The 18,862-nt window shown below is 44.9% G+C and overlaps 1 protein-coding gene across 1 annotated transcript in view; it reads left to right on the plus strand.

The window, feature by feature from the left end:
• WDR7 (WD repeat domain 7) overlaps positions 1-18,607 on the plus strand; it is a 327,399-nt gene extending 308,792 nt beyond the window's left edge. Inside the window, exons 20-21 of the mRNA XM_043443687.1 lie at positions 9,045-9,149; positions 15,412-18,607. Of these exons, the coding sequence (XP_043299622.1) occupies positions 9,045-9,149; positions 15,412-15,615 (309 nt within the window). The 3' untranslated portion in view covers positions 15,616-18,607. The remainder of the gene's footprint in view (positions 1-9,044; positions 9,150-15,411) is intronic.
• Positions 18,608-18,862: the final 255 nt, after the last annotated feature.

The raw sequence follows: 18,862 nt of genomic DNA on the forward strand, positions 1-18,862 counted from the left end.
AAAGAGAAACAGAAATACAGAACAGACTTTTGAAATCTGTGGGAGAAGGTGAGGGTGGGATGTTTCAAAAGAACAGCATGTATACTATCTATTGTGAAACAGATCACCAGCCCAGGTGGGATGCATGAGACAAGTGCTCGGGCCTGGTGCACTGGGAAGACCCAGAGGAGTCGGGTGGAGAGGGAGGTGGGAGGGGGGCATTGGGATGGGGAAACGTGTAACTCTATGGCTGATTCATATCAATGTATGACAAAACCCACTGAAATGTTGTGAAGTAATTAGCCTCCAACTAATAAAAAAATTAAAAAAAAAAAACAGTCAAAAAAAAAAAATAAAAGCTACAGAAAATTATACTTTAATAAATGTCTTATAATTATTTCAAACCAGCAATGTGAATAGTTGATAAAATTAATTCATCCACTGTCCCTTTTATTAGAACCTGAAGCACATTTATCTAAATCATATAGGCACTCAGTGTTTGAGGATCCATAAATAATCTTTCAATGTGACTATTTAAAATGTTAACATATAAGAAAAAGTGTTATGATTGGAATTATGTCTGTACCTTTTCTTTATTCTGTTGTTGTTATTGAGCTTGAGAGTCTCACACACACAGTCCAAACATACTACCGTCATTTTATTAGCCAAGAAATGGTGGTGATCGTGTTACAAGATAATTGCAAGTTTGTGATGTTTGGGATTTTTGGCAAACATAATTTTCAAAGGATATTTCTATTAAATTGATCATTTTAGCACATAAAAAAAGGACATATCAATTATTATAATCTAAGTTGGTGTTTTTAAATTACTTTATCCTGAAAATATTTGCTCTATTAAACCAGAAGAGGGATGTATGTTTGTGTGCAGGTGCACATGTGGTCAACTCCTAATTATCTGTAGCAAAAAAAAAAAAAGAGGAAGAAAGAGTTAGACATAAACGATGAGGCTTACAGAAAATTTATTTGAATCTGAAAAAGTTCCTCAGTTGAATAGATGGGAATAACCCCCGAAAACCAGTACATATTTTTTTCATAGAGATTGCTGTTATGATGGCTACAATATTTTAAGATCCGAAAACAACTGTTTACTTTAGTGATCACTTTATTTGTTCATTTGTAGATCTGCCTTTTTAAGTTTAATTTTGATAGCAGTTGATATGAGTGAAAACATCAGCCTCAATATCCTAAAATTCTGAAATTCTTACTAATGCCTAAATTACAGTAGTGAAGCAATCTTGAGCATTTATTGAGTCTTACTATTCCTGGAAAAGTGTTATGCACATACATGTTGGTTATAATCATCCACAAAGAAGTTTCAAAAACTGTTGCCCATGTCTTTAGGAATACCAATGTGTAGATATCAAAAGCGCCTTTAATTTGCCAATGTCCGTCAGTTTATCCCCAAGTGACGTTGAAGTAGCTTTCAGTAACTGAAAATGTACAGTAAATGCTGCAGCTATTTTTAGGGAACAGAATCTGTTTACTTGAGGCATTTCATCTTATAAGAAAACTAAGATAGCAGACTTTTATTATATTTCTCCTTAGATCTCTTTTCCATTAAGATGTTAAAATGATACCAAATCTGCTTGTCTTTTGCCCTGAATGTATATTCTTTTCAATTAGATAGCGACAGAAAATAATTCATTGAATCATTCCGGTACCCGTTGGATTGAAAAATGCCACAGTGGCTTGACTCTCTTAATATAGAGTTGGCATAATGTGAAAAAAAAAAAAAAAGCGTCGGCTCAACCCTCCATCAAGAAAAGAAATTACAGAGATAAACAACCCATTTTCAACCCTCAAATCTCTGTTCAAAATCACTGTAGAACCACCGAAGGGCAGCATCTAGGTGAATACACTTACGCTGCAGCAGAGAGGACAGCCAACAAGAGGCGCTGGGCTGTGTTCAGTGCTAGCGTGCGTTCAGAGTGCGTTTCCCATCCACTTTCATTCTGGTCAGTTCTTCTGGTTTCTGTATTTTGTGTCCCCAGTGAGAGCAAGCCGGACCCCTCATTTTCCTTCGTCTACCACGGTTGCCACAGGCTTGGGGACACTGCCTCTCCCCACACGTGTGAGGGCTGTGGGCATCAGGCATCTGCGTGCCAACAACTTTACCAGCTTCTGGAGCCAGTTGCAGTTTTGTGATAAAATTAAGCATAGTCCTGGCCTCCCACATGTTGTGATGAGCAACTCTGATGACAGCCAGTTGCCTGGTTCCGGCATCAGTCCGGTTTTGTAGCCCCGCACTTTGAGGACGTGGTTGACCTTTACAATACCATCCAGCTCTACGAGGTCACGATTTGAAAGCTTGGAGAAAATTATTTGAAGAGTTGGAAGATGAGCTCTGAAAGGCAGAGGTTATATCATAGTCACTAAATTTTTTTTAATCCTAAAAATAAAAAATAAATAAGGAGCAAAGGAGCAAGTTGTAGTAACAGCATTCAGGTTGATGACAAGTTACCATTCTAAGACTGATGGTCAGGGACTCCCCTGATGGTCCAGTGGTTAAGACTCCAGGCTTCCACTGCAGCGGGTGCAGGTTTGATCCCTGGTCGGGGAGCTAAGATCTCACATGCCTTGCTGCCAAGAAAAACAAAAAACGAGCAGAGGCTTGGTGACAGCTGTTCTTCATCTCTCCTGAGGCCGGAGCTGAGGAGTCAGGCTCAGACTACAGCCTTCTCGATTTAGATTTGCAAAAAGGAAAACTTTCCTGACAGCACATACCATTAAACACAGAAAAGGGCCCTCAGGGGAGGGTTTGGAATCTTCTCGAGAGAGAAGATTTGAAAACAGAATGAATTTTCATCCGACCTGCTTTAAGGCAGCCCTGTTCACGTGCAGAAAAGAACGGGTGGCCTCTCAGCGTCGTTGGCCACGGCTTTGGGCCATAAGATCCCACCCACAAAAAGGCGGCAGAAGGCTCAGTGGAGCCTAAAGTGGAAGTTAAATTTTACTCCAACCTTCTAATTGGCTGTAGATGAGACTTTCTAAAAATATATTATCATCTGCCTAAATCATGTGTTTCCCTGAGCAGATGAACGTTCAGTACCTAACTCAGTTTTCACAAATCAGTTGCATCGGAGAGAAGGAAGAGGGAGTTTTATTTCTTGAACATAATTAATTCTTAACTTTTCAACTCTTTGGAAATGGCCCTTTTTTTGACGAGCCTTTCCCTGACCTGCAAACAAAGCTGTCCGTCAGCGCGATGTCTCTGTGTCCCCGGACCCTGTCTCTCCCTGCCGATCAGTCCTGGAGTCAGCAGCCCCTGCTGGGGTGTCAGGAAGGCGTGCAGGGGACCCCTGCTCCAGCTTCCTCACCACCCTTTCCTGACTGTGCCTGCGGCCGGGAAGAGATGCCAAGTGTCTGGTTGGTGCCTCAGGCACAAGCGTGCCCTGAGCCTCACTTAGCCTTGCTTGGTTTTTGGTGGTTCTATGTTTATTTGTTTTTATATTTTGGCCAAGCTTTGCAGCATGCGGGGATCTTAGTTCCCCAACCAGGGATGGAACCCGTGCCTCCTCTGGTGGATGTGTGGCCTCTTCACCACCGGGACCCCCCAGGGAAGTGCCTGTCGTTTGTTATCACTAAGGGACCAGCAGCGCTTTCCCTCCGCCTGCAATGCGGGAGACCGGGGTTTGATCCCCTGGGTCAGGAAGATCCCCTGGAGGAAGGCATGGCAACACACTCCAGTATTCTGGCCTGGAGAGTCCCACGGACAGAGGAGCCTGGTGGGCTGCAGTCCATGGGGTCCCAAAGAGACGGACACGAACCAGCGACTAAGCACACACACTGGGAAAATGTGTGCATTTGTAGGTCTTTGCTGTTACCTCTCCTTTTCGGAGCTTATCCTCCTTCCTCACCACTCCCTTCCCTGCATTTCTGGCCTGTCTCCAGCTGTTTCCGGCCTCTGTACACAGTGGGACACGTCATCCATTCTCAGCCTGAGCTCAAGGCCTCTGCCGCGCTTGTGCCGATACCTCATGAGAGCAAGTTGGTCCTGTTTGCTCTCTGCTGGGGCACAGGGCAGGGAAATGCCTCAACCAAAGGCATAGTTGTATTTGTAGGAATTTCAGAGACCACGTGCAGCCCCCTGGGGACACACAACTGTGTGTCCCCCCCTGGGGACTGCAGCAGGCCTCGCAGTCACCCCTCAAACCCCAGCTGCCCCGGCTCCTCCAGAGCCAGCCCTGCGCGCCCCGAGAAGGCCTGTGAGCAGCACGGCCATCTGCCCCCTCGGGCCTGGCAGAACCTGGGGCTGCGGAGTTCAAAGTCCTTTCTTTCTTCTTTTTTTTTTTTTACTTTAATAAGTGTTATATAAAATACACGGGTCAGTCAGCATCTTTCCCTTGTGATGGTGTTCATGGTAGCAAAATCGTACCTACTCTCGAACATCCTTTCTTTAGAATTTATGTTAAAAGGAGGAAATTTTGTTTGCCTGGGCTTTTTCCCTCCCTTTAAAAAAAGTGACAAGACCTGGAAATTAATACAAGATGTTCTCTTTGATCTTGTTCAGTCTGTGAAGTGGGTGCAGTTGAGTCCTATGTTTTGGTTTCAGTTCTCCAGTATGTCATTCGGAAGCTGAATAGCAAGAAGTCCAGGAAGAGACAGCAGTTGAGGAACATTCTAGGCTGTACTAGTTTATATCGATGCTGACCAAATCATTTTGGAAATCCGTGTCTCTCCTGCCCTGTGTGACAGGGTTAATTATACTCCTTTGCGGAGCAGACTGAACGTGCCTGTTCAAAACCATCGGGCACATGGAAGCGTTGTTCTGTATGAATCCTGCTTCTCAGTTCCTTTTCTTTATAAGCAAAAGTGGGGGAGAGTGTTCAACAATTCAACATTCTTGTCTCCTGCTAGGGATAATTGCTTGATTTCTTTTATTGTTCATAGCACTTTTTGAATTAGATTAATTTCTTTATATTCCATTTCTGTCTTTTTAAGACAGCAACTTCTCTGACAAAACCTATCACAAGGGCTATGATAGTCACCCACATCTAAAAAGCAGACCCGACCTCCTTTTGTTTGGAAACCTGTTCGGGGAAAAGGTTCTTTCTAGTTGAGCATTTACGATCCCAAACCCTTGAGTGTGCGGAATCACAAAGCGCTTTTGCGTTCACTGCCATCTGCACACAGCTGCGTCACGCCAGAGTGGAGATTCAAGTCAGCACCCGCACCAGTCTGGGAGAAGTTCAGAGACCCGCAGCAAAAGACATCAGAAGCTACAGTCAGCTCAGGGGGCGCCTGCACTGGTCCGGAAGACGTTCAGAGACCCCCAACAAGAGACAGTGGCAGCATTTCTGTTGCACTGGGGGCTGGAGACCTCTCAGGCTGAGACTGTAGTGAACTCACCAGATGTACTGACCATTTGAAAACAGCGAGCTTCCCCGAGCTACCATGAGCGGTACTTGCTTTCTTATACGACTGCAGGTCTGTCCGTCAGCCAATGCTGCCATCAGTACCCAGTGGTTTTGCTCTATGTTGCTTTGAAAGACAGCCTGTGGGGCACCTAGCAGGATCAGGGTGTGTGTGTGTGTGCATGCGTGTGTGCGTGTGCGCCTGTGGGGCACCTAGCAGGATCGGGGTGTGTGTGTGTGTGCATGCGTGTGTGTGTGCGTGTGTGTGCGTGCGCGCCTGTGGAGCACCTAGCAGGATCAGGGTGTGTGTGTGTGCGTGTGGGCCTGTGGGGCACCTAGCAGGGTCAGGGTGGGGGTGTGTATCTATATGTTGATGTGCTCTGATCTAAAATGTAGTCCTCGTTTGTTCAAAACAGACTTTAAAGAAACTAACGCATTAAGCTTAGCACCTAACCTTGACAACAACAATAAAGGAAAACAGGATTGTGATTAGTGAAATGAGGAGGGAAGTATTTATTACTAGACGGCTAGAATGAGCATAAATTTAGTTCTGAGTTTCCTGGCAGGAAAGCAGGTATATGTGAGATTATGTACTTATCGTTGCATGATAAGAGAAAGCAACAAAATTTACCTGAAAAGATAAATATTTTCCTAGCAGACAATTCCAAGATGAACTTAATTCATAGGATCTTCTGTTAGAGACACTAGATAACATAATGAAGAGTGTCTTGAACTGACATAGAAGTATTCAAGTGGATATTTTCAATACTATAAAGGATGAAGATATAATATTGGTCTTCCCCAGAGGGCTCAGTGGTAAAGACTCCGCCTGCAGTGCAGGAGACACAGGTTCGATCCCTGGGTCGGGAAGATCCCCTGGAGAAGGCAATGGCAGCCCACTCCAGTGTTCTTGCCTGGAGAATCCCATGGACAGAGGAGCCTGGCGGCCTACAGTCCAAAGGGTCAGAGAGTCAGACATGACTGAGCAACTCAACACACACATGAAGATATGAAACATGAGGCGCCTGTGTGTCTGGCTTTCTGCAGAGCCGTCTTAGCCAGCCTCACAGAGAGGCACGTGAAGGAGGCCGTCGGGCTGGTGCACCCTTTGGGAAGTGCTGGTTTACACCCCGCGCACTGTTGCACTCTGCTACCGTCTGAAGCACATTCTGGTTGCTGGTTAAGGAAGGATGCTCATCGGAACGAGGCAGGCTTATCATCCTGTGTTGAGATTTAGGGGCCCAGACTCCAGGAGGAGGGGTGAATCCACCCGTACGGAGTTGGGCTTTTGGGGATGGGGGGGATTTGCAAGCAGGGCAAGCTTTTATCTGAACTCTCAGCGTGCTCACACTTGAGATGCATTCCAGGACCCCAGAGTATTGAAGAAGCTATGTTGAATCAAGTATTTTTAATAGGGAGGTGGCATTGCATGCCATGAGGGACCAGACAGGAAGTGAGGGGGCCGGGCAGTGGGTGGTGTGTACACAGACCCGAGTGAGTCAGGGCGGGGACTGGTGACTTGAGAGCAAATGCCAACAAGGCCACAGGCCCCCTCAGCTCAGCCTGGCCCATGGTGTCGGGGGCAAACACGGGCCCAGGGTGGCCAGGGTGGAGGCAATCCGGGCTGTTTCAGGAGAGGCTGGAAATCTTGATTTTAAACGATGTTTGATGAATTAGAGTATAGGCTCAGAAAACACATTTTACAACCATTTTACAGGCCAAACCCAGTATATCTATAATCTTGTTTCATGTATGATTTAATTTTTTCATTAAATGGAGTACTTGAGTAATTGATTTATGGGATTGCTTACATTTGTCTAGTCTCTTTTTGGCATTACTGAGATATAACTGACATGTAACGTGTGAGGTTAAGGTGTACAACATGATGATTTGATACACTTCTATATTGCAATATGGTTACCCCCCTGGTGTTATCTAACACCTCCCTCCCGTCACGTAACCACCATTTCTTTTTTTTTTTGTGGTGGGAACACTTAAGATCTACTGTCCTAGCAACTTTCAAGTGTATACACCTGGTCATCTTTAGAAGAGGACCAGCACAAGTATTGAGAGTGTTCGTTGGATTATTATGTGCCATGCGTCGCGCAGAGGGCTGTGCGTGTGCACACTCGTTTAATCTTCACAAGGCTCTCGGAGGCAGGAATCGTCAGTACCATTATCACCACCACCGTCATCGTCGTCATTGTCTCTGCTTTGTTGGCATGGGTACGTTCTAGGTTAGGGAACATAGATAACTCGCCCCAGGGCCCACGGTGAGCAGTGGCCCAAACACAGGGCAGGCAGTCTGACCCAGAGAGTGTCCTCTGCCAGCCCAAAGCCCAGTGTAACGTTTTTTTCCTGAGTGTGGAAAACAGGCACTGTTTTGGATCCCCACAGCTCCTTGTCTAATGACAGGAAAGAGCAAAAGCTGAAAGCACAGAGGGACACGCTTGTCCCCGCGGCCCCTTCCCCTTTCTCCCTTCCTCGTTGTAATCACTCAGATGTGAACTGTGAGGAGGGTCCTACTGAAACTTACAGTCTGGGTGTGGACGGCAGGGTGGGAGGGCGGCGCTGACCGAGACCCGAGACGCAGGTGGAAGCAAGCCTTCCTGGTTTGCCTTAGTGTAAGGGAACATATTTCCCCATCCTTTCTAGACCAAGAGAGGCAGTCAACCTCCAGTTGTAACCAGACTGGATATTGGTTCACGTAGTGGAGATACGACCTTTAATAGTTTGTACAGATACATTAGTACAATGTTATGCTAATTTGTTTAGTATCCCAGTATTTTCGGTAACTATTAATATCATTAGACATGAGTGTAATTTTTTATTAGTAAAGACCTTTACTCAGAGACCGAGTCTAAAATACCACATCCTTTTTTTTTAATTCGTGGTTAAATCAATGATAGCTATTTGGCAGAGGCTCAAAATGATCCCTGTTAACCTGTTTTTAATGGCATTTGATTTATATGTGTGTTCAAACCTCCAACACATGCGTGCATGCGTGTGTACTAATTGCAGCCATATGCATTTAAACATAGTGTTATTGGTGGGAAATGAAGCATATAACATGAAAAATGTATAATTATTAAAGGGTTGAAATGATTGTTTTTGACTCTTTCCAGAGCAGAGATGTTATGTGATAGAGCTTTGATTGTTTTTCTTTACAGATGAAATTCCTGGATAGATTTGGTGATCAGTTTTTTTAATTTTTTTAACTTTCCTAATTAATTGTAAAATTCTTCCCTCAAATAGACATAAACAGATGAACACATTGGTTTGCCCATTAATATCTGCTCTTCCTTTGAACTCATGCTATTATCCTCCCAAGTAGGAAGTGGGTGGACTCCCCAGAACAAGGTCAAAGCCCCTGGATCAATCAGTGAGAGAACTTCAGTTGCTTTTCCTCTTTTTCTAAGCTAAGTTTGACTCAGTGGACATGAGTTGGACATGAGTGGACATGAGCAAACTCAGGGAGATGGTGAAGGACAGGGAAGCATAGCGTGCTGCCCTTCATGGGGTCGCCGAGAGCCGGACATGACTTAGCAAGTGAACAACAAGTTTGTAAATAAAGAACGTAACTGTCTCTAGTATCCATGACGTAACTTGTTCAACTTGGAATGTATTTGCATGTTTAGGAGCAATAGTTCTCTGCAGTGCGTACAGTGAGCGGCTCGTACTTTTATTTCAGACAATCCATGGACACAAGGGACCAATCACTGCAGTGGCCTTTGCCCCAGATGGACGCTATCTTGCCACCTACTCGAACACGGACAGCCACATTTCTTTCTGGCAGGTAAGCGTAGATGCTACAGGGTCTTGACATCTGTTGCATGGTCCGCTTTTGCTGGGGGAGGCTCCCTGCTGACCTGCCCACCAAGGCCTCCTCGTGACCACCCTCCCTTCCTTCAACAAATATCGAGTGTTTATTGTTTGCTGATGATGGGCCAGCTGCCGGCACACAGGGTCTGCTGAGCACACAGCAGCCCAGAAGGAGGTGGGGTCTGCCCTGACAGAGCTTTCAGTCTGAGGGAGACACAGTAAATACGCAGCTACAGTCCTGGGGGAGCCTGGGAGCGAGGTTGCGGGCTGGCTTCACAGAGGCAGTACCACCTGAGCTGAGACATGGCGATGCGGAGGAAGGGCCAGGTCTTCAGGCACGGAGGGGTGGTTGTTCGGGGAGAAGGAGGTGCCTTTAAAGGTCAGTGACTGGCCTGGCAGGATTCGGGGCAGAGCGGTGGGGACCTCTGCTCAGGCCGCTAATTTACACAAGGCATTCAGACAGCAGGGCACAGGGTTTGGGGGGAAAGGCCTCGTGTTAACTTCATGCTCCCGTTTGTGTTATCCCATTTTCATTTGTGTTCTGAATTTCGCACATGATGCTCTTCATCCCCAAGCTGTTAAAACATTTTCAAAGCTCTGAGTACCATTGACTGGCAGTACACAAGGATACCTCTGTTCAATGATGATTAAAATGAATATTAATTCATTCAAATAACTGAGCTTTATAATAGAATTTGTTTCATCCTCAGTGATTAATCTCCATCCCATCTTCTTTTTAAGTACCTTACTCCTGATAATTACAAACAAATTAAACATTACCAACCCTGCCCCCAAGTTAACTTAAAATTTTGTTGCCTATCCTAGGATGCAAGTATGTTTTATGAGATGCAATGTATCACTTTAAAGGCTAAAAAAAAAAAAAATTAAACAAATAAAAGTTTAAACAAGACTTCACAACTTGACGATGGTTTTTAAAAAATCAATAGCTAATAAAATGTAAAACAGATACAATAAATTGCTTAATTAACAACATGCCATTAAAGCATGACAACTACCAAATCTGTCCCAGACTTTTCCTACTCTTCGTCTAATTTAGTTTTCCAGTTTATTTTCTCATTATCCTTTCCTCCAGAATATATCTTCAGCATATTAATTGGCTCCTATTAAACTTGTTTCCTCAGAGATGTCACCCAGTCTTCGTTTTTCGCACTGGGTACCTGCAGGACTCATACTTATTTTAGTGAAATCCCACAGCGAGTCCGTGAACTGAGCTCTTGCAACAGTGGTTCTTCAGACAGTGTCCCTGCCAATTGTCCCTTTCTGCTAACACTGGTTTCTTTGACGCCCTTGATACACATTTCCCCTTGTTTCCCGTTCTCTTGAAATTCCAGAGGCACATTCTGGTGAAACTCCCTTCATCCGGCGCATAGCCGGTGTGGAAGCCCTGGGTGCCCGGCTAAGCCTTGGGGATCTGGAACCAAGAAGCCGCGGGTCCCTGCTTTCTCAGAGCTTTGTGTTTGCTCTGTGCGTTCTTCTTGGGAACAAACAAAAACATCTCCATTTTGTTGTTCAGTTTTTCTTCCTGCTAAGAAAACATAGCTCCTTATATACAAGCATACATGCTGTTGCTTCACTTGTGTCCAGCTCCTTACAACCCATGGACTAGCTCCTTAGGCTCCTCTGTCCATGGAATTTTCCAGGCAAGAATACTAGAATGGGTTGCCATGCCCTTCTCCAAGGAATCTTCCTGACCCAGGGATCGAACCTGCCTCTCTTGCATTGGCAGGCAGGTTCTTGATGGCTAGTGCTGCCTGGAAGCCCAGTTCCTCCTAAATTCACCAGATGGGAAACTTTCCCCAGTATTTTCCTGAATGTCTAATGGTAAACCTTTTCCCCCTTATCTAGATCTTGAGGGTTCTGTCTGGATATATTCATGCCTTCCTTGAATATTTTTCTGTTTTTATCAGAGTTGCTGCCTAGCTCATGGATGGAATTACGGTCAGCATGTACTTCACACTGGAGATCAGGGTCATTCCGTAGATGCTATATTCTTGAAATAACCTCTTTGCTCCATCCAGTTCAGCTCGTGCTATTGCCCCTGGACTTCGCCAGGGGCACTCCACCCCGGATACCTGTCTATGCGGCTCTGCCCGCAGGGCGCCCGGCTCCTTGCCTTTGGCCGGACGTCTTCTCCAGGGCCCACCCTGTGTTACTGGCAGGGTGGGTGTTCAGCAGACAGAGCACCCAGGCAACTCAAGCAACACCCCATCTTTCTTGCTTCCAATTCCAATGTCAGAATTTAATACGCAGCCCATGTCTTCCCTACTTAAATTATACCCAGCTTAGTCTTAAAACTTAGGAGAAGACACAGAAGCGTCATTTCACCTTTCTCACAAAAATACAATAAAACCTCTTCCAGGAGTATAGCAGGGTCTTTATTTGAATTAAAGAGAGTCCAAAAAGCATTGTTGGATCCACCACCGCTCTACCCAAATGGGCTTGGCTGATTTATTTAGATGCATATTGTTTAGTGATATATGATAATACTTTTATATTATTCCAGTAAATGTACTGCAATATATTTTGAAAACTTAATGAAGCCTTATTAATACAGAGACTTACAAAAGCCATCAGCTATTAAAATCTTTGCTGAGAAATGAGTGTTAATGAGAAATACTGGCTGGGTAATTGCTCAAGTGAGACTTAGGAAGAGGTTTGGATGCAGCATTACTTACACTGAGAGAGTAGCATTAAAACACTTCCTGTTTTGATGAATTACATCTGCTTGTGCGTCTATGTGTTCAGAAAACAGTCTTCTCAGAACTGGTTTTGTGAAGCATTATTTTTAAAGGGAAAGGAAATGCCACTGTTGCTGTTTAGTTACTTTACATACTCAGCTGCTGAATGATGTAATTTGGCAATCTTTCAAACCCTTTGATTCTCCAACAACATATTCCTACTATTTGAATATTGCACTTCAGTGTATCCATTGGTATTTGAGCCAGGAGAGCTTTGTAATGAAATACAACCATAAATCTCTCACCTAAATTTTACCTCCACCCTCCAACAAGTAAGTATCCTTTTCCAGAAATGCTAATGATAAATAAGATGTGTAGTTCTTTCATTTGTTCTTCATTTATTCCATCCTACATCCATTCCAGACTACTATACAGCCATTTTAAAAGGATGATGTAAATCTATAGTTGTTAACATAAAAAGATTGCCCTCAATATTTTGTTGAATGAAACAAGCAGGTTGTCCAACTGCCTTTTATTTATTATTATTTTTAAAAAATTTTGGCTGCACAGTATATGGGATCCTAGTTCCCCAACCAAGGATCAAACCCTCACCCCTACATTGGAAGCATGGACTGTTAACCACTGGACCACCAGGGAAATCCCTCCAACTGCCTTTAATATGAGCTGGTTTATGTAAAATTCCTCAGACCTACTTCTCCTTCTGTGGACGTAGATGTGGAGATCTAGAAAGAGGTTTACCAAAATGTTAATGATTATCTCTAGAAAGTGGTATTTCAGGAGATCTTTGCTTTCTTTTTTATACTTCTCTTTATGATTTGAATTGTTCATGATGAGGATTTATTTTCTTGGAAGTAAAGAAAAAAGCTAAGGTGACCAAATATAATTCCATGGAGTTTTCATTCATTCAAGACTCAGATTGCCTTTACTTTAGCATAATTTGTAGCCAGTCTCTGGTCAAGAAAATATTGGTATTGAATTACAGAATGACTAGTTGTTTTGGTGATGGTTCTTTTATGGAACTTTTTGGAAAAATTAATACCCACCCTCACTACTTTGGGTTCCTCTCTTATTTAAAGAGATCGTAGGAAAAGGATGGACTGAAGAACACCAAATTATAGTTAACATGAGAATATTTATCTTTCCAACTGTTTTCTACCATCATCATTATATACTCTGCAGAATTTCACGTAGCCCTGTTCTGAGGCAGGAAGGCTGTTCAACCCTACCAAAGGCATCCATCAGTCATTTGAAGGATGGCTCAACTTTTAAGGAGAACCCAGATATAATCATGGGATTTTGGGGGGGGGAATCTTTCCATCTATCGCATTCCGGTAAGATATTCTCTTCCTATCCCCTTTCGCCTTCAACCTATTTCTTGTCCATGGCTAGAGCTGAAGGAAGGAATTAAAAAATAAGGCTGTGTCTGAGCCTATTGGACGCCCCTAGCATTTTGAGCCACCAGCAGAAATCAAGCCTCCTACATATTTTCATAGAAAATCCATAAAGAATGAAAAATACTTTGTAGTTATTTATCAACTGAGAAATTAGATTTTTTTTTAAAGCACTGTATGCCTGTTGATGCCAGTTCATTTTAACCAGCGGTTTGCGGGATCGTTTGGATCTGTTCTGTAAGAGAAGTAAATGATGATGGTCTGTTACTCTTTGTACCTGTGAGAACTAGCAAATCAAGCTCACCATCATTATTTGTATTTAAACTATTTGGGGATCTCCAGAAAACAATAAGGCCTGGATTTTATCTTTTATGGAGTTTCTAGGAAAGGGAGAGAACACAGGAAAGAGCCCCTAAGAAGAGGCCGGAAGGCACCGCCTGGCTTGAAATGTTAACCGTCCCTTAACAGAAAGAGTTAATGATAATCATACATTTGGTTTTAAAATGTGACCTCGTACACTAGTGATTTTTTTTCACCTCTGTGTTGTGTTCGGCACTATTATTAATGCCGGAAAATCAGTAACATTAGTCATCTTAAAAGGGTTATTACTCAAGATGATTTAAATTGTGAAAATGTCAGCAGAGCCTGCACGCGTCCTGCCAGAGATGGTGTGATTTACACCCCCTGACACCATCCTGCTGCTGAGAAGGGCCAGGGAAAGGAATGGCTTCTGTTTGCAGTGATCCAGACACAGGGCAGTAACCACCTCAGTGTCCTAGGGGCTGCCCAGTTTCCCGTGTCAGCCCTCTGGACACGGGAGCATCGTCTGCATGCCCCCCACAAATCCGAGTGTCACGTCCATGCAGGTGGAGGTGCTGCTGGAGAGAAGTGGGCACACAGATCAGGGCGAAAACCACGTCATTTCCAAGACCACGTTCCTGACCTGGCCGTCCGTGTGCCTGCCACGGGACTCGTGGGTCAGTAGCACCAAAGATGAATACCGAAAAAGTGTTAAGTAATACTTAGAAGCTAAAGGTTTCATCAGACTCAGTCGCTCAGATGACAGTTCACTTAGATAACTGCCATTCAGCATTCAGTACTTTGACCTGAAGGCACAGTTGTTCATGAGCCTCAATCTCCACATTATTTTCCATTTACATGAATGGATGAAGAGAACCTCAAATTCCAGTCAGAGCCAGAAAAGCCACCCAGAAAAGGCAGAAATCACCACCTGATGGAGCACACCCTGCAAATAAGGTATTAGAGTGTGCTCTTTTTAGCAGCAGAGCAGTGGGCCCCACATGCAGTGTTGAGAAGTGGTTGATTCTTGCTTTTTCCTTCAAAATAAACTAGAGCTTTCCAGAAACTGAATGTGTTTAAAGCAGGTGAGGAGGGAAGGTGTGGTCAGTGGAGCTGGGAAAGGCGCTGAGTTTTCAGTTTCCATCTGGTTCACCTGTCACTCTGTCTGCTACTTCACTTCACTTCATTTTCTCCAACCAAGGCCCCAGACTGGTCTTCAGGGCTCATTCTGCAGAGGGTGCAGGGAGCACTGTTACTAAAGAGCCGGAAAAGCCTGCCATTTGAAATACCCGCAGTTTCCAAGTACTGTCTGATTGAACCATTTTATTAAAATATATCGCTTAGCTCCCTTCATAAAAATGGTTGGGGGGAAGGGGGAAATCTTCCCTGGAGGTCCAATGGTTAAGACTCGGCACTTCCAGTGCAAGCGGTTCGGGTTCCATCCCTGGTGGGGGAACTAAGATCATACATGCTGCGCAGCCAAAAAAGTAAATAAAAAATGGGGACAACCCAGACACAGCAGGTAGTGCCATTAAAAAAGAGAGAGGAAGAAAAAAAAGATGGATGGCTTTCCTGCTGTCCAGTTCTACCCAGCAGGTAAAATTTCTCTGGATTTATGCATTTTCTGTAACAGCATCAGAACAATTTCAAATCACACTGGAAGGAGCCCTTCAGAGGTTGAGAATCAACCCTTACATGACCCTGAATCCAGTGACGGAGGAGAAGGTGACCACAGGGCTGTGTCCCTGGGGCCTGTCTCGCGCGCGGGGAAGGGGCAGCGGCTCCTTCGGTGACTTGCGTGCCCCCCGTCCCTGTGTCCCCCCAGATGAACACGTCCCTGTTGGGGAGCATCGGCATGCTGAACTCGGCACCCCAGCTGCGCTGCATCAAGACCTACCAGGTGCCCCCGGTGCAGCCCGCCTCCCCCGGCTCGCACAACGCCCTGCGGCTGGCCCGGCTCATCTGGACGTCCAACCGCAACGTCATCCTCATGGCTCACGACGGCAAGGAGCACCGCTTCATGGTCTAGGGCTGCGGGCCGCGAGCTCCGGCTCCCAGGTCTCCAAGCCCAGAGTCCCCCCTCCCTCGGCGCCCGCCCCCCACCCCGCGCCGGGGTCATCAGGAGCAGCGGGGTCTGTGTCCTCCCGCCCCCGCCCCCACGGACTGGGGCGGCCCGCGGCCCCACAGGACGGCCGCCCTGTCCCCAGGCTGTCTCTCCCCGCCCCGCCCCACCCCCGCAACCCCGCACCGGGAGGGGCGGCTGGGTCCTGTTGCTCGGTGCGCCGGAAGCCCGAAAATCAATAACCACTGTGATTGCACTGCCAGCCCAGATCAGCAGTTTCCGAGCGCTGAACCCCACCTCCGAACGCGGTGGGGACCTGGTCATTCCGACACTGGGTTTTATGGTTGTGTGGCAGTCCTAATCATTGATACTATTTTCCTTTGGATTTCCTAAAAGATGCTGTCGTTTACCAGAAGGATTCTGTGTTTACATGATCTCTCTCTCTTTTTTTTTTCCTTTCTGGGAGATTGCTCGGAAATTACTCAATCCAATTTCCTAGGGTTTAGCCACTACCTTCTTTATTAACACCTAACCAATTGGAGATTAATGAGAAAATACACACACAGACACACACAGATTTTCCTGGAGAATAGTTTCCTGGACACCCAGCCTTCCAAAATGCTCATATCCTGCTCAAGTGATGCTATATTTAGTAGTTAAAAATCAAAATCATCACTACTGACGATCTAGTTAATATAATCATCTAGTCACTAGAACTAATCTCTGAAATGGACTTTTGTCATAAAGAACCGAGTCTGGAAGCATAGCATACACCTGGAAAGAAGATTCTTGTGTCTATAGCTACAGATCTTTCTAAGAAAGAGCTTACCCCTTCCTTCCAGAGACTTCACAGACCTGCAGTTCCCATATGTCAGCTATCATGTAATAGTTACAATTCAGCCTTCAAACCACTACTGACCAGTTAAAGGAAAACCAAGACAACATTTCTTTTAAACAAGTGTCCTAGAAAATCATTAACTATGGCAGAGGCATTCAGGAGTATATAGCCACCCTCAGTATCTGCGGGGGGTCAGTTCTAGGACCCCCGAGGATACCGGAGTCCACGTGTACTCAAGTCCCTGGTATAAAATGACAGAGGACACGAAGGGCCGGCTCTCTGTACACCTGTGGGGGCTCTCAGCCTATCTGAAGAAGCACTGCAGTGAGGGTGTTCATCGCACTTCTAAGGAAACTGTAACTAGGGCACTTTCTTCTCCTTCTGTCAGATTATGCTGGTTCTTTGCTCATAGTAATGGGGGAAAAAATCCATAAAATAAAATTTGGATGACTTGCTCCTAACAACCTTGATCTGCATATAGTTGGGAATTTGGCTGGTTGGCTGTTGATTGGTTAATCAGGCAAAATGGTTTGTTAAATATAAAAATATAAAACAATTTATTAAATTCAGGAAAAAAAATATGAAGTTTACAAAGGAACCAAAGTGATAAAAGGAGCATCTAATTAAAAAAAATCGAGGTTGACAGAGTTCATATAATATTCAGAAAAGTATGATCACAGTCCAGGAACAAATACAGCTATTGTTTTACTGAAACAGACTTCTAAAGAACATGTTAGGAAATCAAGTCCCCTAGAACACCTCTTTCATAGCGATAAGACGTATGTCATGTCTATTGATGGCAAACCCATCCCATACCTTGGTTTTAGACTTTAGGTGTTCTTCAAAGGTGAATTTATGCCACATGCATGACATTGTATTTATAAAGATTATACATGTAGCTTCCCAGGAAGAAACTAAGAACTGTACAGCGTAGGCGTGGTTTGTGAGTGCGCTCTTGTGTGCGATAGAGACAGAAAAACCCGAGGAGATCATGGGGGGCTCTCATTTTTCTAGTGACTTTCCCGAGTCTTCAGTGCAAATACCCAGCCCATGTTTACCTTATGAACTGAAATGAAGATTAACTTATTCTAGACTACAAAGCTGCTTTGGAATGATGAAGTACAGATATACTTTAGAGATTTTTTGTTTTTTGAAAAAACAAAATGTTCACTGCGTCAGGAGGAAGGTGTGAGACTTGTGGGCAGGCCACCCCCAAAGAACAGAGCGCACACCCCATGGAGGTTTGGAAGAAAGCTGTGAGGAGCTGGGCAGTGGGGCTCAGCCCGCCTCACACCCCGGCTGCAGAGACGGCCGTGACTGTTGGCGGGCAGAACCTGGCGGTCGTAGGACGCTGAGGTGGACGGTGGCTGCCGGTTAGACAGTCACCTCTAACTGCTTCACTAGCATTTGCATTCTCGTTCCCACACATCTCTCCCTGACTCTCTGAGCAACCACAGCTGCAGACTTCATCACAGCACAGACGTCTCAGCACTGAGGTCAGCTTATATTGTCATCCCAGCGTACGCTTCTGGTGTCTTCTTGATTTTGTTGGCGCTGTACTTGGACCTGCCCTTGTAAACATAGAGACGTATGCGTAGCTTCATTGGAAATGTCCAAGCTCACGATGCCGCATCGTGACACCTGTGTGAAAACGTGATGCTTGAACTCACTGCGTCCAGCATGTGAAGTAAAACGTCTGCCTCTGGAGATGCCTCTTGATGACGCCACTTAACAGATTCTAAATGTGCTGACTGTCCCTGTGTACATATGTGTGTTAAAATAAAGCTGAACTGTACCGAAGGTTGTTTTTCTCATTAAAAATGTGCATTCTTTTTAAGCATTCTCCATTGAAATCCTCCCCCTCCCCCACCTTTGGTACTAAATTAAGCCTTCTATTTCTGTTTGGTTATTCATTTCCCTGGAAAACCAGCTTCCAGAAAGGTGAACATGTCCACAGAGGAGGCCAGAGCGTGGAGGAGTCCTCCAGGACTGCGGAAGTGACAACCAAACTCTCCTACCAAGACTCCACGGCACCCTCTGTGGCTTGGGCAAGGGAATTGCATACGTGTTGCTTTATCTCCACCCTAAATTGCTCCTAAATAAACTGTTAATTGTACCAAATTATATCTCGTCAGATTTGATGACATCGGTTGGCTGCCCTGGTGTGGGGGGCTGGGCTGAGATCATTAAATCCATTTCACTTAATATTCCGTTTGGAGTTGAATTTGAATCCCTGAGGTAAAGGGTATAATTGGTTTTCAGGAAAAAGCAAGAGAAACAAAATAGGTCATCATTGCTCACAGAGGGTTAGACATGTAAGTAGTGACTGTAGTTCTTTTCTGATTTTCAGATAAGAATTTGAGTCAATCATCATGT

The sequence above is a fragment of the Cervus canadensis genome, chromosome 23 (assembly GCF_019320065.1).
Source record: "Cervus canadensis isolate Bull #8, Minnesota chromosome 23, ASM1932006v1, whole genome shotgun sequence".
Lineage (NCBI taxonomy): Eukaryota > Metazoa > Chordata > Mammalia > Artiodactyla > Cervidae > Cervus > Cervus canadensis.